Below are 17,890 nucleotides of genomic sequence, written 5' to 3' on the forward strand. Positions count from 1 at the left end.
TCCGGACCACACTAGAACTGGTCCAGCTCCAAAACTACAACACCTCACTGGTATTTGATAAAAAGGTGAAATCTCTGCTAAAATCTTGTGTTTTGAATCAACATTCATATAAACTAATTCATGTCATTTCAGTGAGTCATCATGGTTGGGCCCTGAGTCCTCTGTTGCTTCAGATGAGGCTGATCCCCATGGATTTACAAACACACACAAATACATGTCATATACACATTCAAGCCACTTGTTTTAAATAAATGCTTCTATTTTGATTAAGTAACTGATGTGCAGGGGGAGAATGAGTGGTTGGCCTCTGGTATTAGTAGCAGCTGATGTTGCAGTAGTAGTTCTTGTAGTAGTAGTAGTAGTACACAGTCGTACAGTTTGTATTTTCTTCCTGCTGCTGTTTGTCTGTAGTTGAGTGAAGAGGTTCGATGCTGCTGTGACCAAATGTTCCTCTGGGATTAATGAAGTCATCCATCTGTTTGCTGCCCTCTTTCTCTGTCCCTCAGCCAAACTACTTCCAGGAATCGTTCCCGACTTTACTCTCCAGAGTTTTCTTTATTTAACTGCAGTTTTTTTTTTCTGTCTGACCTCAGGTTAAACTTTCCAAAGCTCCTGGAGCAGTGCAGCCAGGGTGAGCACCAAACCCAACCTGTGTCCAGAAATGTGATGAGATCTGTTCCCAGTTTGGGATCAGTCATAATGAGGGGAAATGGACGGGAATACTGTTAAAATGTTAAAACTTTTTATTTTTGGTTCTGTTGAGTTGGTTGTTTTGCTGTTTAGCCTCTTCTTTAAAAAAAGAAACTCGTATCAAGTTTACATAAAAATAAAAGACCTTGAACAGAAGCAGCCCTGAGCCGACGGCGATAACGGTTTGTCTGCCCTGTTAGCAAAATATCCCATGATCAGCTCTGACAGGGATCCTTAGATGATCGTCTACAGCTTAATAAAAGTTTGGAGTCAACACTCACAAACACGTCTAGAACTCGGTCAGTCGGAGATGTGGAGTGGTAGTAGCTGAGGGTCATCCCTGAACAGATCACACGAGGTGACACGAAGTTCTCATCAAGATTTGATCCAAACGGCTTCAACTCTGTTGTTTCTCAGCAGGAGATGAACCTGAAATGGTGTGGCCTTTAAGTGTTAAATGTTGGCTCTGAAGACGAACAGCTGAACGTTAAACCGATAAACGGTCGACGTTCTGGCTGGTGTTCAGAAGTGGTTATATTTGGGTTTATGGGCTCCGAGCTGCCATCTATTTAATCATCAGGAAGGGAAACTCCATTTAATCTGTCTCCAAATGCTCATAATGTCTCTATTTATGTTGTTTTATGTTCTGAGGGGATTAAAAGTGTCTGTTTCAGAGACAGTAAATCAAACCTGGAGTAAACTAAGACCTGTCAGCAAACGGGTTCGTTTGCTCCCAGAACTCACCGTCTCTGTGCCGTGTGGTGTGTCAGGTGTGGTGAGCGCCGTGGTGCTGACGGGGCCGGCGGCGGAGGAGAAGCACCCCCTCCTGCAGCACGTTCAGCAGTTGGTACGCTCCGCCAACCCCACGGCTGCGTTCGTACCTGCAGGAAGAGGAGCTGTCATCAGGTAGGGGCTTTTATCTCAGCCCGACTGCTGTCAGAAGTTATTTTTAGAGCCGTCGGGTCGGAAAGCTGCTCTCTCCTCAATGAATAAAACGACTAACTGTCCCGTTAGCAAAATATCTCATGAGCCCTCAAGAATCTATCTTTGGAAGTTCTTCTGCAACAAAGTACTTTTATAGCCAACCCAAGACAAGATGGCCGTCACAGCTAATCCGCATTAGCCTACACAATGAGCTAAAGCTTGCAGTGGTAGCAGCTGATGGTCCAAGCTCAGATCATGCATGAAGTTAAACATCTTATTTTGGAGATCTGATCAAAATGGCTGCAACTTCTTCTGAACATGAAGGTCATCTGTCCTTCTGTCCTTCTGTCCGTCCTGCAGGTTTCACGACTCTGTAACCGTTAAAGCTGTGGGTCTTTGGACTTTGGCCTTTTGGTCTTGGTCTTTGGTTTTGGGCTTAGGTCTGTGGTCTGTGCTCTGTAGACTTTGGTCTTGAGTTTTGGCCTGTGGTCTTGGGACTTTGGCCTTTTGGTCTTAGGTCTTGGGTCTTGAGCTTGTGGCAGCGGTCCAAGCGGACACCGTGAAGGCGGCACTCACAGGCGAACAAAGAAGACGACAGAACTGGTGAACGCACAGACCGCCGCCTCATTTTACATCCGCAACCTCTGACCTCTGACCTCTGCCCTGCTGTCCAGCGGATGTCTCCTAATAACCGGGGAGCGTGTGGACAGTGATGTTTGACAGTTTCAGAACCCGGCGGACCCGTTTAAACACAAAGGGACCAGAAGTGCTTGGAAAGTTTGACAGTATTTATCTGTTTTTTGTTTCTCCCCAGGAGTGAAGATCTGCGTCTGATCCTGTCTGAGAGCAGCTTCAGCGAGCCGCAGATGCTGAGAGCCCGATACGTCCTCTACCCTGGATGGTAAGACAGACACTCAACATTTCAGCTGATTGGTTCCTGCTTCAGCTGTCTGTGGTTTAATTAGCACTCAGCCGCCGTGGAGGGGCTATCGGCTGCTGATTGCTGTAGAGACCCTCGGGGCGGCTCGTGTTGTGTCACCGGCCGCCTGCTGGCTGAGCGGTTGCCATGTCCACACACCTCCTGGACCGGGTCCAGCCAGCCTTCATGCCTCGGTGGTCAGGCTAATCTGAGCCTCTGACAGATCGCACGCAGGAAGGAAGACAAACATGAGTCTGTTAGCAAAATATCTCATGAGCCACGGGGCGGATTGATGCTCACCGTTAAACTTAAGCTGCTGATGAGAAAATAAAAAAACCCAGAAACCCAAACGTCCTTCCTGTGAGCCGCTGAGCAACGGCTCCAACATGTGACCGAGTCTCAGCGCTCCGTCTCACGTTCCATGTTCTCAGGTGCAAAGGACACTTCCTGTCTGGCTCGGGGGGTCCAGTCTTCACCCAGCAGCTCGTGGCTTTCAGCCGGCCCCTGGAGAGGTCTCTGTTCGTGGCTCGCTGTAAAGGTGAACGCTTCCTTCCTTTTCATTTCTCACATGTGACACGAGCTGGCAGGGCTCCGTCGTTACATAAGCGGATCCTGGCTCCATATTTGGAGACAGCCGAGGTCTCCTTGGTGTGAATAAAGCCTGATTGTTTTCAGGAAGCTGTCCGTTAATGTCTGGATTGTTCTGCAGATATCAAGTCTTCCCTGAAGCCCAGTCCTTTCACAGGAAATGTGTACAACATCTGGGGAAAAGTCCAGTTTTCTGGTAGGAATTATACATGTTGTTATGCTGCTTGCTGCTTTTAGCTAGCCTCATGTGACCTCTGACCTCTGGAACCCCCAGACTCGCACCAGACCGCGGACGTCAGCTACAACGCAGCGAGCGGCGGCCTGAGCATTGTCCCGGATAAAAGCGTGGAGCCGCCCTGCTTCCTGGTCTTTGATGGCGTGGGTCTGACTCAGGAGGGATTGAAGGACTGGCTGAGGCTCTGTGCCAAGCAGGCGGGTGTTGTTAACACACACACACACACACACACACGGCTCCAGCCTTTATTAGGAGCCCAATTCAATCTGCTGGTTCTTTGTTTTTTATCTTTACAGAGGCAGGAAATGAAAATAAAGAAGACCAAAAATACTCTTTCACCACAAGAATTCCAGAGCATACACGTGAGCGTGGAGCCTTTGTCCAAATAATCTTTGACTATTTTAAACTTTTAGCTTCATGAAAACAGATGTGATGCATTTAAATCAGTTTTATTTCTCCAAACTGAAGCCGTCTCCAGTGACCAGGATAATAACTGTTTATAAGTTTGATCCTTAAAGAGGATGAGCTGCGGTTTGAACATGGAGCTCCTTGTTGGGATGTTTTCAACACATCACAGATCTGTGACCCTGAAAATAACATCAGAGATAAACGACTCCATTTCTTGTTGGTTTGAATACATAAAATAATCCTCAGAAGCCTTTTAAAGAAGGAGGAAATTATGAAAATCATGTTTTTATTGGTTTATGACTGCAGGTTTTCTTATTTCTAACACTGACAGTGAAAATATAAATCTGTAAATTATCTGAGGAGCCATATTTGGTGTCATGATCCACATTAGAGTCCAGACTTTGACTCTTCGGTTCTCGATCATTTAGTCGATCTCTGAAGGTCAGAAACTGTTTCTGGAGACGTCGTGTTTCTGCTTTTATCTCTTTAACAGCTAAAAGTTTTAAAGTTTGTTTGGTTTCTGTAGATCTTCTCAGGACCCTCAGGGTTTATTTATTAGGAAGTAACAAATAATTTATACAAACAGTAAAGCCGACCTTTAACCTTATATCTGTCAACTGCAGGTTTATGTTTCTACAAACATTAATTTTATAATTAGAATTATTTAATTAAATCTTAAGTTGTAAATCCAGAGATCTGTGGGAAGTTTGTAGTTAATCATGACTTTCTCAACAAGTTAGTAGAAATATTAAAACTTTTATTGAAGATGAAATGTTTCCAGGATGAAGAACGTTTTAAATGTTTTTTTGATCTGATTTAATCGTCAGGCGGCCCGACACCTGGACCCTCTCCCAGCAGGTTATTTCTACAACGGCCATCAGTTCGTCGACATCTTTGGAGAGAAAAGGAACTTCCACCCCAGTATCCTTTTCATCCGGCCCGGCCCGTTCCCACAACCGGAGCAGAACCAACCAGAGACTCCTTACATCTGTGTCCCCCGCAGACATGGAGGACTTCATCCAGGACTACATCTCCGAGGCCAACGAAGACATCGAGCGCTTCAACCGTCAGCGGGAGGAGCAGCCGGACCTGTTTGACCCGTGATCGGGCCGTACCGGACCTGTTTGACCCGTGATCGGACCGTGCCGGACCTGTTTGACCCGTGATCGGACCGTGCCGGACCTGTTTGACCCGTGATCGGACCGTGCCGGACCTGTTTGACCCGTGATCAGGCCGTGCCGGACCTCCACCTGCCTGCTCACGGCGGCCCTTTGTTTGGATGAGTTCACGTGTGTTTTTAATATTATCACTTCTACTTTGTGCTGCAGAACTAAGCTGTCCGTTGGTTCTTTGGGTGTTCATGAAGTGAGGAGACTGCAGAGGAGCTCCTCAAACCGGCGGAGGCTCTCTGACAAGCGAGGGGACTTTCCAGTCTCACTCCCCCGCAGCTTCAGCATCTCTGTTTATCACAGTTGGCGAATTAATGCGTCTATTTCTGGGTCGGCTCGGACGGCCATGTGATCCCTGTCGGCTCCCTGGTGGGGTTTCTCAAGAATTGCTCCTCCTCTGTTGTCACCCAGTCGACGGCCCACCTGTTCGCCCGTTCGAACCGTGAACACGAGGAAAGCTGTTCGCTGCAGCCGGACGGCGAGTGACAGCGTTCATCACGACGCTTTGTTTTCAGGAGCCGAGGCTAAAAATACTTCAGAAGGAAAACACAGGAGGGCACAGAGGTCACAGCTCAGCAGTTAATTAGTTTAGAAGCTGACACCGAGATAAAACCTGACTGCAGCACGTCTTCATCATCCACTGCACCACTGGTTCACATTCAGACATATCTGCTGTTAAAACCTAATTTAAGGTCATTAATACGCAGATATGGCCTGGTGTTGCTGCCGTTTGTTCTGTAATTAAATACAGCATCAGTTCACGTCTTCCTCTCTGGGTTCCAACAAGTTTTACATTTCAGTCACATGTGGGACAATCTGACCCATAAACAGCCAGGAAGCCCAAAGGCTTCATGTAATAAACCAGCAGTCTGAGGTTGAAGCCGTCAGGACGCGTTTTACTGCAGCTGCCATGTTGAATGTTTGAAACCAGGCGCTGCGCTTTAAGCCCCGCCCAGATGGTTGGATGGTTTCTCATCAGTCAGTGTTGCAGCATCAGGTTCAGGTTTGGACCAACAGCCTGAATTAAAAGCAGCTGATCTAAGATCAGCTGAGTTCCACTCGAGCTTCAGTCAGCTTCTGTCCGTAAACTCGTTCTGCTGATGTGACTTTAGGTTCTCACCAGGAGAACCTCACCTGGAGTTCCACTGGAGTTCCCTGAGCTCCTCTGTTCCCTCAGCTGGTTCTGTTCATCCATCGGCTCCACGACAGCAGAACGTTCTGATGGGTTCCTGGTTGTAACTCTGTCTGTTTTTATGTTCTGCTTAGAGAACCATCAAATAGCTCTTTGGGGACGAAGCTGAACTCCTCGCCTCACAGCCGGGGTTCTGCTCGCCTCGCGGGTCGAGGGCCTGATGAAATCAAACGCCACTTGAGGAAAGTATTACTCCACTTCTGACTGATTGGCAGAATTCAAACAGATTATCGTTTTATTTTCAGAAACGGTGCAGAGCTGGTCAGTAGGAGATGAAGGCACGAGTTTTGGTCCTCATTTTCACATTTCAGAGAGGCTCCTAAACGTGTGCCAAGAATCTGAGACTAATCAGCCAGACGGTTGAAACTTCTCAGTTTTATTTATCAGACCGTGCCGAGACGTTCCACAGACAGAAAGAGCTCTTATTTTATTTACCTGCTCAGAATCTGTGGAACCGAAGGTCCAGGACTCGTCTCAGACTTCAGGTGTCTCAGGTCCTTCCGTCCTCCGGCCCGAGACGCTGTGCCGTCCAGAGAAACTGGTTTAAAAAACGATTTTAAACGTGTCTCCAGTTCGTGGTGCTTTTATTTTGGTGCAGAAGTAAAACTACATTTTATTTTCTTAAAGAAACACTTCAGATGTTTAATAAAACTTTAAACTAATGGTACCTTTTTATAAATTACTAATAATTAGTTAATATTTATCTTATTAATAAGCAGCTAAACTTCTTTAGATCAACACTTACCTGTAATCTTCATCACAGGTCAAACTTTAGTGTTTATTTATTTAGAGCTAAAACAGTTTAATAAAAACTATCATTTAACAAACGGCCTCCCAGATCCTCATTTTTATAATAATAAACAAAGATGATCAACCTGTCTGTTTGTAGATTAAAAATAAAATAAGATGAATAACTAATAAGACCTGAACGGGTCAAAGTGTTTTATAAACGTTTTATAAACTCGCTAACAGGAATAAGTCCTTCATAGATTATAATAAATCAGCATCTTTATTTATTTCTTGCACCTTAACGGTCTGAAGGGACCAAAGTCTGTCGATCGGACCGGACCGGGTCAGTTCTGTTTGATGGAGAACGACCTCCTTCATCGAGGAGGATTGGGTTTCTTATTTAACGGTTTGGAGGTTTTCACGGTGATCTGGTGCCTCGGGGGGAAGCTTGATGCTGATTGGTCGGACCGTTCTGTCATCGAGGTGAAATTGTGGTTAATGTCGGCGTTCGGACCCGATTTATATTTTTTAAAAAGCAGAACAGGAGTGAGGATTCGGTCCGTTTGATGTCAGCCTCATTTTCTCTCAGCTCAAAGGAAAAATAAAACTTTTTATAGATTTTATTATAATCAGAAGCAACTCGTTTATTTTCTTTTCTAAACTCATGTTGGATTTATTGCACCACAGAATTAATAAAATCTTTCCATCACTTCTTGGCTGTTGTTGTTGGACTCATTTGGACCCGGGCCGAGCAGGACCTTGTTTGTGTCTGTGGGTAAAGAGAAAGGAAGATGGTGGCTGAGTGTGTGTGTGTGTCCTTGTGTTGTTGCCAGGCAGATCCAGTCGCTCACATTTCTAACCTCTGACATCAGAGTTTCCTCGGGCCTCTCCTGCCGAGCCGGGCCGCCCGTTACTCCCCAGTGACTCGGGCCGAGGCTCCCCATCCTGTACGCCCTTTGTTCCGCCGGCGCCGCCCTTTTCTTTGACCGAGGCACCCGTTTGTGGGCCGAACATGTAAACCAGGGGTGTCAAACCCAGTGACGCAGGGGGCCAAAATTAAAAATTTGGTTCTAGCCAAGGGCCAATCATGATCAATATTTATTAAAAATTACATAAATTAATTAGTTTTAGATGTATTTTGTCAAATCATTCATATAGAAATATCAATGACTTTTTCCCAGTTACAGATTATACAGAATTTAGAGCAAACAGACTTTAATGAACACAGACAAATAGATCAAACGTCAAAAAGCTCATCATTAGCAGTCATTTCTTACGCCTCACTCAGCTTTTAAATGAAGTTTTTAACATTAAAACAGATTTTTTAAAAAAGCCATCAACAAAAACCTGATCATACAGAAATTAAAACTATATATTGTTGGCTTCTAAGTCACTGTCAGAGAAAACTTCACTAATTAGACTCAGTTTTTTTTCAGAGACTTGATCTCTCCCAGACTAGAGGGCCTGATCGGCCCACGGGCCTAGAGTTTGACACGTGTGATGTAAACACTCGGGTCTTCCACAGGCCTGAGGCCGGGGGGATTGTCACGTCTCTAACCCCTGGAGCTTTCGCCGTTTGGTCAAAGTGCTGGGCGATATAACGATACATATCGTGAAGACGGTAGAAACGTCTATCGTGATATATTTTCTTCTATCGTTTCTATCATAAATGTATCAACGATTCATGTAAATATTTCATAACGTAGGCTACGACGAATGTATTAGTGTTGTCACTTTGCATACATTCAGTTTATATAAGTGATAAATAAGAAGAAAAAAATAACTATTTTGCAAAGCGCCTCCGTTTTGCGACATGACGCTGCTTTAGGTGTGGGTTTGCGACATGCTTTACGGCAGCGGCTTTACGGCAGCAGATTTCGCGGTCTTTTCCCCATATTCTGTGACCCACCGTATGTGTGGGCATTTAAGTCATAAGTTTGGAAAGCTGGAGACGCATGAAGTATCAAACCCGGGGTCGCAACAAGTAGAGACAGCTAGCAGGCAGCCCAAGAAGAAAGACTTTTACCAAAACGAGGGATGACGTCTGTTATTTGGTTCAAGAAGTCCTACGCAGCAGAAAAAGGTAATATGCTAACTCTGCTAATGCTAATGCTAACTCTGCTAATGCTAATAGTGCTGGGCGATATAACGATACATATTGTGGGGACAATAGAAAAGTCTGTCGTGATATATTTTCTTCTGTCGTTTCTATCATAATTGTATCAATGATTCATGTAAATATTTCATAACGTAGGCTATGACGAATGTATTAGTGTTGTCACTTTCCATACGTTCAGTTTATATAAGTGATAAATAAGAAGAAAAAATAACTATTTTGCTAAGAACCTCCGTTTTGCGACATGACGGTGCTTTACGTGTGGGTTTGCAACATGACGCTGCTTTACGGCAGCAGCTTTCGCGGTCTTTTCACCATAAGTACTGAAAGATGGAGACGCCAAAAAAAAAAAAAAAGCTGTAGAGGCATGAAGTATCAAACCCAGGTCGCAACAAGTAGAGACAGCTAGCCGGCAGCCCAAGAAAAAAGACTTTTACCAAAACGAGGGGGACGTCTGTGATTTGGTTCAAGAAGTCCAACATGAAGCAGAAAAAGGTAATATGCTAACTCTGCTAATGCTAATGCTAACTCTGCTATTTCTAATGCTAACTCTGCTATTAGACTGTTTTCTCATCTGCCGCCAACACAACAAACCTCTTTTATCACTTAAAGAAGAACCACGAAAAAGAATATTTAACAATCCAAAAAGTGCAAGGTCAAACAAGTTGTAAAAGAGCCGGGGAAAGTTGCAAAAAGTGAAACTATAGCCGGCCGAAGATAATGGAGTCTGTTGTCATTTGATACTGTTACGTCTAACAGGTACATATATATTGCTAAACTAAAATGCAGCAAATCTCATTTGTGAAAGTTCAGTTAAATGTCACTTAGAAATAAAGCTTGAAAAAAGTAAGAAATTAGATTATTTTTAAATATTTTTTAGAGAATAACTGCCAACCTACGTAATTGGGGTATATTGTGATATATATCGTTATCGTGATATAAAATTATCCATATTGTGATATAGGATTTTTTCCATATTGACCAGCACTAGCGCGAGTTGTGACTCTCAGCTACTACCACTCCGAGTTTCATCTCATCATCTGTAACACGTCTGCTTTTAAGGTTAGGTCCCTAAAGGTTGATAACTTTGATGATTATTTCCTGAAGGTTTTATGGAAATTCATATTTTGCTAACAGACAAAAAACATACTTTCCTGCCTTTTGGGTTTATTGTACCACAGGAAGTTGTATCTAGAAGCAAAGATGGAGGACGTTTCGATGTGAGTGATTTAAGACGGGAACTTGTGAGAACAAAGAACTCTGTTAGAACTTCGCCGTCAGAGAACATTTCTTTAATGAACACGTTTCAACAACAACCATTTGATCATGCAGGTTTGTTTCTCCGAATATAATGAAGATATTTTCATCTGAGCACCATTTTAGTACCAAAAAAAAGCAATTATGGTGATAAAATCCAAACGTTCTCGGTTCTGTGGTTCTCAACGTGGAACCAGAAACGTGACACAGTGTGGACTTCTGGACACTATTAAAACCTCGCTAACATGCAGCCCACTTCGGCAGGAAGATTTTACAGACATGGACACCATAGAAGAAGAAAAGAAGGCGGGGCCTAAAGCCTATTAACTCAAAAACCAAAGTTCTGAACGTTAAAAGATTAAAGGATAAACCAATTTTATCAAATATAGTTTTTCTCAAACTTAAAACGGAGTTTCTTTTAGCGACATCCTTCTATAATGGATCCGTGTCCTTTTAAACATCCGTAATGCATGCAAACACCTCAAACCAACTGTCAAGCACGGTGGTGGACGTTTCATGATTTGGGCTGCGGGACCTGAACATCCTGCAGCCGTTTAACTCTCCCAATAAAATCTGTTTTCCAAACCAAACGTAAGGTTAAAACTGAGCGACACAAGAAGAGGATTCTGGGTCGGAACAGCCTAAAAATCAAATGTCTGTTTAAAGCGCCGCGGCACCAAAACGCCGCCTCGTTTACGTGAACGCCTGCGAACCGAAATGACCTGAAGCCGCGCTGGAGATGAGTGAAACTGAAAACGTATTTACACCGATTTACTGCTGCTAACAGCGTGTTGATCATCAGCCAGCTGTTTGGTTTCCGTCTTCATCCGCCGCCTTCTTCACCTCGTATATCATCAGGACAGCCATGTCCCCTGACCCCCCCAGGGACGCAGCCAGCTTTAGTTCCTGGGGACCGTTTGCAGTGAAGACCTCGCCCTCCCAGACTCGGGTCTTGTTCAGTTTCAGGTCCGTCCGTGCGTCTCCTACCACACTCACCCTCTGGGCCCCGGGCACCCGAACCCTGAACTGGACCCAGACGAGGGGCTCCAGGATGCCCGCGCGGGGCTCAAACAGCACGCAGCCCTTCCTCCAGGCCGAGTAGACGCGGGGGAACGGCGGTCTCGGCTGGGCGCAGCTGTTCCTCACAACGAAGTCGCACATTGGGCTGAACTCTCCGCCGGGGGTGGTGCAGGCGTAGAGCCCCAGGCGGTACGGCCCGGGCTCCGGCAGGCTGAGGCTCACCGTCACCTTGCTGTCCGTGTATGTGCAGAACAAGGAACGAGAAAGCGGGAACGCTGAGGTTTGCTTCTCTTTGCTGAGCACGTAGTGGAGCTCCAAGTCCCGCTGATTGTAGAAGGTGATGTTGCACTTCCCCTGCTGGGTGCTCACCACGGCTGCGCTGTGGCTGAACTTACACAACCCTGCCTCCGAGGTCCGGGTCCCGGGTCCGCACGCCGACGCCAGGTTAGGAGGAAACAGCTCATCTGGGCCAACAACCTTCCCCTTGCAGTGCAGCAGGAAGTTTGCGGCGTTCTGGAACTTGGCCTCTGGTTTCTCGTAGTCCCGGACGAACACTGACAGGCGGTAGAAACCTCGCGAGGGACACAGGACGTGACACATGAGGACGGCTGGTTGAATCTGAGTTGCCAGGCAGCGTTTGGCCGCAGGAGCTTCCAAGTGCGGATGGACCAGTTCACAAAGCACCATCAGAGGCCTGGAGGTCTTCAGTTCCAGGTCGAAGACACCGTCCTCCACTTCAGCTACGTCCCCATCATGGCTGCTGCCGGAAACGCCCAAAGAGCCCGCTGACGGCTGCAGGCCCCAGGACAGGAAGGGGTTATCTGGGATGTCCTCCGTGGCCCTCGGGAGGGGACACTCGATCGTGAAGGAGCAAACCCAAACCAGAGGCGTGGAGGCCGACTCGGGCCTCGCGAACAGTTTCACATCGTAAGTGCCGCTTGCAGGCGGCAGTAGCTGCAGCTTCATGCTCTGAAGGGAGACGGTCAGGAGGCCGAAGGAGGAGCTGCTCGCCTCCTTCTGCTCCGACGCTCCGCAGTGGAGGAGGTCGCGGTGCTGCGTGATCTCGTAGGTGAAGGTCGTCGGCCTGGAGAAGCCGAGGGACACGGTGGCTTCGCCGTCCTCTGAAAAGGAGGAAAAATTTATTTATTCTTCTGTTCTTATGGAGGTGAAGACGAGAAGAACTAAAAGCCAAGAGTTCCTGGAGGAAATGCACGTCGCCTGCCACCTTCTAAGACTCTCAGCCACTACCACACCAAAGGTTAGCTCAAAATCTGTACTCATGTGACGGCCATCTTGACTCCATGCAAGATGTAATAATGACCTCCTTAGAGTTTCATTAACATCCATGTAGCTGTTCAGAAAATATTTTGCTAACAGACATAAATGAACAGACACAGATGGGTAGAAACATTATCGCCCGCCTTGCCTTTTGGTTGTGGGCAAAATAAACAAATAAAGAAATACATCCCTGTTTTCCTGAAATACAGGGAAGCTTGTTAGGAAGCGCCGTGAGGCGGAGGTGGACCTGTAAGAATGTGGAAGTGATGAGGGTTCCTCAGCCTGAGGCCCAGAGCGAAGAACGCCGAAGTCTTAAAGACCCGTTTCTCAAACTCCTCCAGGGCGATGGGGCGCTCCAGCAGCTGCCACCGCTCCTCATCCGGGAAGTGGGAATCGATCAGCTCCTCCGGCTCCGTCAAGAAGTAGAAGTCATCGAACCTTCGGAGACACGAAACCGTCAACTCTCCAATACTCAGACATGGCCGCTGCGCCAAACAATTCTTAACCAAACAAAACAGTTTCTGCTAAAGCACAGCCTGAACCCTGAGAGCCAAATGACAGCTGAAACCAGCTGAAGAAGCCGAAACTGAACGGTTAAAGGCACAGGAAGCAGAATGCTAGCTAAAAGCTTAAAGCAAAACGCTACAGGTAGAAAAAGAATGAATGTTATGCTAAATGTAGATAAAAGTGGCAAAATGCAAACTAAAAGTAGCAAAAACATAGCTAGAAGCTAAAGTATCAGAGGGCTAGCTAGAAGCTGAAAGTAACGAAATGCTAGCTAAAAACAGTAAAAGTTCAGCTAAAAGCTAAAACTAGCCACATGCAAGCTAAAGGTAGTAAAAGCTACTTTTACGTATCAAATTGGTAGCTAAAATTAGCATAAGAGGACAAAAACAAAGCTGAACAGGAAACAATGTTTTTTAAAAGGAGTGATGAGATCTTTGTGTAATTCTATGGGAAATATTTAGAAAACTTGAAGTTATAAAAACTCCTGAATGAGCCGAAGGTTTTAGATGTTTGAATGGATAAAATAAAACAAAAAGTCTACAGGAGTTAAATTTGGGGAAAAAAGTGTTGAAAAATAAAAAACAGGAATGCTGAATCAGCATTTGCACAAAAAATGGGTATTAAAATTCCATTTCAGATGTATTTATTTGACGTATAAATACTTTTAGAAGTTTGAATCGTTAACTTCACCTTTTGACAAAAGCTTTGTGTTCCATATCTACTCTGCCGGCCCCCCAGCAGGCGTCCAGCAGGAACCACTGTCCTCCCAGCTTCACGGCGTTCCACAGGTGGTCCGACTTCACGCCCCGCAGGTTCTGACCCTGACGGTAGCCGATGCCCTTACTGTGGCCCGGCACTGCGTGGCACTCGATGCCCACCTCTCTGTGAACACGAGACAGACGAGAGCTGAGGACTTGCTTCCATTAAATAAACAGTCTAATAAGAGATGACATTATATCTGAACGCATGCTGAGCCTACAGGGGCAGCCACGATGGAACAATACGAAAAGAAAAGCCAGAGGAGCTTGGTTGCCATAGTGATTCCCGCCTTTTTGGGGGAGAGAAGGGCGGGGCAAACCCCAGCTGCACTTTACCGGACAAATACTGAAAAATAAGAGCTTTTAAATGAATCTTTGGACCCTGAGCAGCAGGACTCATTTAAATCTTCATTAAAACACCCATTTAATATAGAAGTCTATGGGAGCGCCGTGGGCACCTGAAACAGAAGTTCAGCAGCAATGAAAGCATCACTGACAGAAACAACTTATGTCAGACACACACCTGATCTGAATCAATGGGTGATTAACAGGCTTCTGCAGAACATGAAGAGGTGATTTAACCACTGAATCAGGTGTGTTGGAGCAGAGAAACAAGGAAAACCTGTAGGATGGTGGCTCTGGAGGACCAGGATTGGACACCCCTGACCTTTGTTGTGATGTTTAGTTTTTATATGTGAGGTGTAGGAACAGATTGAAAGGCTTTACAAACTGATAAAGTGCTAAACGTTCGAACACAAACGGATCGTCTCGGCGCCTTGGAAGCGTTCAGGGTTTGGTTTACCTGCACATCTCCGTGCACAGGTTGGAGTAGCTGCAGCAGACCCCCCGGCCCGCAGCGATCACCTCCTCCGCAGAGCTCAGCTTCTCCGACAGGCCCAGGTACCCGCTCACGTCGTACTCTGCAAAAGACAGCATTCGCCAGCAAACACGGCTCAGAGCCCCGAACGACCCGGTGCATTGTGGGTGTTTCAGTGAACCCACCAATGTTGTGGCACAGCCAGACCCAGATGGCCCGGAGTGTTTCCAGCTCGTTTCTGGCTCCCTGTGTGATGCTTCGGACGATTGTCTTCACATCATACACACACTTCTCTTTCAGCTAAGGAACACACACACACACACACACACACACACACACACACAGGTTCATAGGTCAGTCATGTCAGATGGAGTCTTCAAGTTTGAACTTTTAGAAAGCATCAGAAACTAGTTTTTTTTTGGAACAAGCATCATCTCTGTCCTGAATGAACCGGGTCGGGCTGAAAGATAAGGTTTTATTAAATTATTCTCTTCACTCGAGTTTTGGCTGAACTTCTAACTGAAGCTTCCCGGTCTGAACAACTGGACTTCCTCACCTCTGCTCCGGTCCTGATGACCCGGGAGTCCAGCCTGTGGAAGACCTCTGACCCGGTGAAGAGGTCCTTCCTGCGTTTCCTTCTTCCTGCCGCCGCGGCGTTGGCCTTGGTGTTCTGCTGTTTGGGCTCGTCTGCCTCCTTTCTGGCCGTGCTTTTCTTCACGGCTGTGATGGAGCGGGCGGCGCTCTCAGACGACAGCTGTCGCTTCGCTGCCGGACGCTGATCCTCGCTCTCCACCCTCAGGTTCTCAAAGAGGCTCTGCCTGGAAACCATGGCGCTCCGGGAGGCCTCAGGACCGACCGAGGACTTGGCGCCTGCCTGGACGCCCCCGGAGGGAGGCTTTACGCTCACCTGGTTCTGGTTCCCATCTTTCAAAACAGAACCCACGACTCGAACGGGACTCGGATCGCCGAAGGGCGGACTCTCGTTGGGCTCGTGAAGCTCCGGCTTCTGAACCTGGACACATTCCTTCTCCTGGGGAGAAAGGTGCACGGCGCAGGCAAACGGAAAGGAGAACTTCTGAAACGCAACTTCAGCTGACATTATGCTGGACTCATGGTTTCCTGAGCGAAAGGAAGGGAGACAGAGAAGATGTGTCAGGACTTCAGAGCGTTATTCAGAGCATTAATATCTGAAAGTAAAGCAACAACCATGCAACTTTCAGACGAGTTGGGATGTCAATAAAAAGAGAACGCAATGATTTACACGTCCTCTGGAACACTGTAAATATATTAAATGTTTAACCAAAGAAACTCGTCTCTAAAAAGCAACAAAAAGCTGTAAAAGTGAGCGGAACAACGAGCTGGAGGAGCTCTAAGTAACTAACGAGGTTAATTAGCAGCAGCTCAATAAGAGGACTGACAATAAAAAGAACATTTTAGGGATTTTTTCAGAAGTAAAGATGGGCCGAGGTAGAGAATAAAGTTCCTCGATGAACAATCCGTAAGACTTTGGATAACATCATCATCAACAGATTTCAGCCTCGCTGTCCTGAACACCCATGGCCGATTCAGAAGAATGTAGCTGGAATGCAGCAGCTAAATGCTAAAGCTACAGAATTCAGCCTTTTAATATTGTGCAACCCTGATGTGGCGCACAGACGGGAGGTCGTGCAAACGTGAGATTTCACCTGTCCAGGGTGTCCCCCAACGCTGTTCTTTAAAGTAAAAACTGTGACCTCATCCTCAGCCGCGCCTCTTCCTCGTCTCTGGTTTGTTTCTGGGTTAGGACTCTTTCTCCACGTCGGGATCCTCACCTCGCTCCTCGTCCTCAGAGTCATGATCCAAGATCTGATTCGGGAACAAGATGTGGTTCTGGTTCTGCCTCAGAACGAGCTCTGAACGAAACCTTTAACGACGGGAGCTGCGAAAATCGTTCCTTAAACAGAAATAAGCTCCTGGTTGTTCAGGAGAAGGTCAGCAGGTGTGGCTCCTGAAGAAAGCTTCAGTTAGGAAAAGAGTCATTTAAAAAAAAGACTCTGTTAGAGGAATATTCAGGTAATTGAATAATCCCAGGATGGGAAACTCATGGGAAAGAACCCCGGAAGGAAAGAGAGTTTTAAAGAAAGATTCCAGTAAGGGAAAGATTCTGGTGCCTGTATCAGTTATTTTCACACACTGTTCCTCCTAAAACCAGAAACATCCTGGTTTTATTTTATTTTCAGCATCAAAACGAGGTAAACGAAATGTTTCAACTAAAAACTCGCAGCTCGGCTTCATTTCTTTTTAATTCAGACAAACATAAAAGTTTCTCCCGAATGTTTGATTTCAGAAGGAAAATGTTAAAAAAGGAACCTGGGCTCTGCTCTTCCTACAGTTCGTGGAATAAAACCGTCCGGTTTGATCGGACCGAGGTGTGAACAGGTTCAGCTGACCTTTCAGCTGAAGTCAAACCCGTTTCAGCTGAAAACAAGCATCAGAACAAAAGGCTGCAGCTGAACTCGTCCCCAACTGTCTCGGTCCTGCGAGACACCACCTACAGACGGCATCAGGAGCGTTTATTCTTTAAAGTTAGACAGTGATAAATCTGTAATTATATAAAGTCTATTCAAAGATTAGAACCATTAGTCAGTGTCACCGCTGTGACCACGTGTGAGGAGTTATAAATAACAACTTTCTCCTTCCAGGCGGGCCGAGCCGACCCGAAGCCCCGTTGTCCGCTGCTGCAGCCGGCTTGTACTCACCCTGAGATAATGGTCTGTGTCTGCAGGAGAGTTTCCACTGTGAGTTCTCCGGGTTCTCCAGTTGCTGAGGGGGGAACTTAAATACTCTCCCTGTGGCCTGCCAGAACAGGCCCCCGGAATAACAGGACTAAAAATACTCCAGGGCTGTTAAGACCAGCCAATGGAGTCGGGCCCCCGCTGAGCGATGGGACTGTGTGTGTCTGTGTGTGTCTGTGTGTTTCCACAGTGTGAGAGTGTGCGCACAGGTGTGTGTGTTAGGGCCCGAGGGCCGCGGGTCCGTCTGCGTGTCCCTTTTCCTGCAGCACACGAGTGTTTCAGGTCTCCTCGTGCCAAAGAGCTCGAAGGACAATGCTTGGAAGAAACTGTTGGAAAGATCAGAAATAAGGTGGTGTGCATATTTCTTTCAGGTCTCCAGTCCTCCAGGTCTCCAGTCTTTCAGGTCTCCATTCCTCCAGGTCTCCAGTCTTTCAGGTCTCCATTCCTCCAGGTCTCCAGTCCTCCAGGTCTCCATTCTTCCAGGTCTCCAGTCCTCCAGGTCTCCAGTC

General features: G+C 46.5%; 3 protein-coding genes and 1 long non-coding RNA gene across 5 annotated transcripts in view; 1 reads left to right on the top strand and 3 right to left on the bottom strand.

The window, feature by feature from the left end:
- LOC119617404 overlaps window positions 1-1,570 on the bottom strand; it is a 4,890-nt gene extending 3,320 nt beyond the window's left edge. The window contains exon 1 of the long non-coding RNA XR_005233647.1: window positions 1,435-1,570. This is a non-coding gene — a long non-coding RNA (uncharacterized LOC119617404). The remainder of the gene's footprint in view (window positions 1-1,434) is intronic.
- lg10h20orf194 (linkage group 10 C20orf194 homolog) overlaps window positions 1-7,566 on the top strand; it is an 18,099-nt gene extending 10,533 nt beyond the window's left edge. Inside the window, exons 29-37 of the mRNA XM_017440522.3 lie at window positions 594-631; window positions 1,461-1,596; window positions 2,429-2,515; window positions 2,965-3,071; window positions 3,243-3,317; window positions 3,396-3,553; window positions 3,653-3,718; window positions 4,592-4,685; window positions 4,768-7,566. Coding sequence (XP_017296011.1) covers window positions 594-631; window positions 1,461-1,596; window positions 2,429-2,515; window positions 2,965-3,071; window positions 3,243-3,317; window positions 3,396-3,553; window positions 3,653-3,718; window positions 4,592-4,685; window positions 4,768-4,868 — 862 coding nt within the window. The 3' untranslated portion in view covers window positions 4,869-7,566. The remainder of the gene's footprint in view (window positions 1-593; window positions 632-1,460; window positions 1,597-2,428; window positions 2,516-2,964; window positions 3,072-3,242; window positions 3,318-3,395; window positions 3,554-3,652; window positions 3,719-4,591; window positions 4,686-4,767) is intronic.
- A 2,678-nt stretch (window positions 7,567-10,244) lies between these two features.
- ky (kyphoscoliosis peptidase) lies at window positions 10,245-17,622 on the bottom strand. Of its 2 annotated transcripts, none has more exons than XM_017440517.2 (7): window positions 17,346-17,622; window positions 15,164-15,726; window positions 14,793-14,907; window positions 14,593-14,710; window positions 13,723-13,914; window positions 12,773-12,963; window positions 10,245-12,368 (listed from the first exon to the last, which is right to left on the bottom strand). In XM_017440517.2, the coding sequence occupies exons 2-7, from the start codon at window positions 15,704-15,706 to the stop codon at window positions 11,026-11,028; spliced, it is 2,502 nt and encodes an 833-aa protein (XP_017296006.1). In that variant the 5' UTR covers window positions 15,707-15,726; window positions 17,346-17,622; the 3' UTR covers window positions 10,245-11,025. The 2 variants fall into 2 exon arrangements, with proteins under 2 accessions (XP_017296006.1, XP_037833685.1); XM_037977757.1 differs by lacking the exon at window positions 17,346-17,622 and adding an exon at window positions 16,293-17,310.
- Window positions 16,387-17,890, bottom strand: part of LOC108229307 (TNF receptor-associated factor 3-like) — a 6,847-nt gene continuing 5,343 nt past the window's right edge. The window contains exon 11 of the mRNA XM_037977954.1: window positions 16,387-16,510. Coding sequence (XP_037833882.1) covers window positions 16,387-16,510 — 124 coding nt within the window. The remainder of the gene's footprint in view (window positions 16,511-17,890) is intronic.

This window comes from Kryptolebias marmoratus, linkage group LG10, assembly GCF_001649575.2.
Source record: "Kryptolebias marmoratus isolate JLee-2015 linkage group LG10, ASM164957v2, whole genome shotgun sequence".
Lineage (NCBI taxonomy): Eukaryota > Metazoa > Chordata > Actinopteri > Cyprinodontiformes > Rivulidae > Kryptolebias > Kryptolebias marmoratus.

Coding starts and splice junctions, on each gene's coding strand:
- ky (XM_017440517.2), bottom strand. CDS start 15,706: ATGTCAGCTGAAGTTGCGTTTCAGAAGTTCTCCTTTCCGTTTGCCTGC. Junction 14,711..14,792: donor CTGGCTGTGCCACAACATTG/GTGGGTTCACTG, acceptor TGTCTTTTGCAG/AGTACGACGTGAGCGGGTAC. Junction 12,369..12,772: donor TCACTTCCACATTCTTACAG/GTCCACCTCCGC, acceptor CCTCCTTTTCAG/AGGACGGCGAAGCCACCGTG.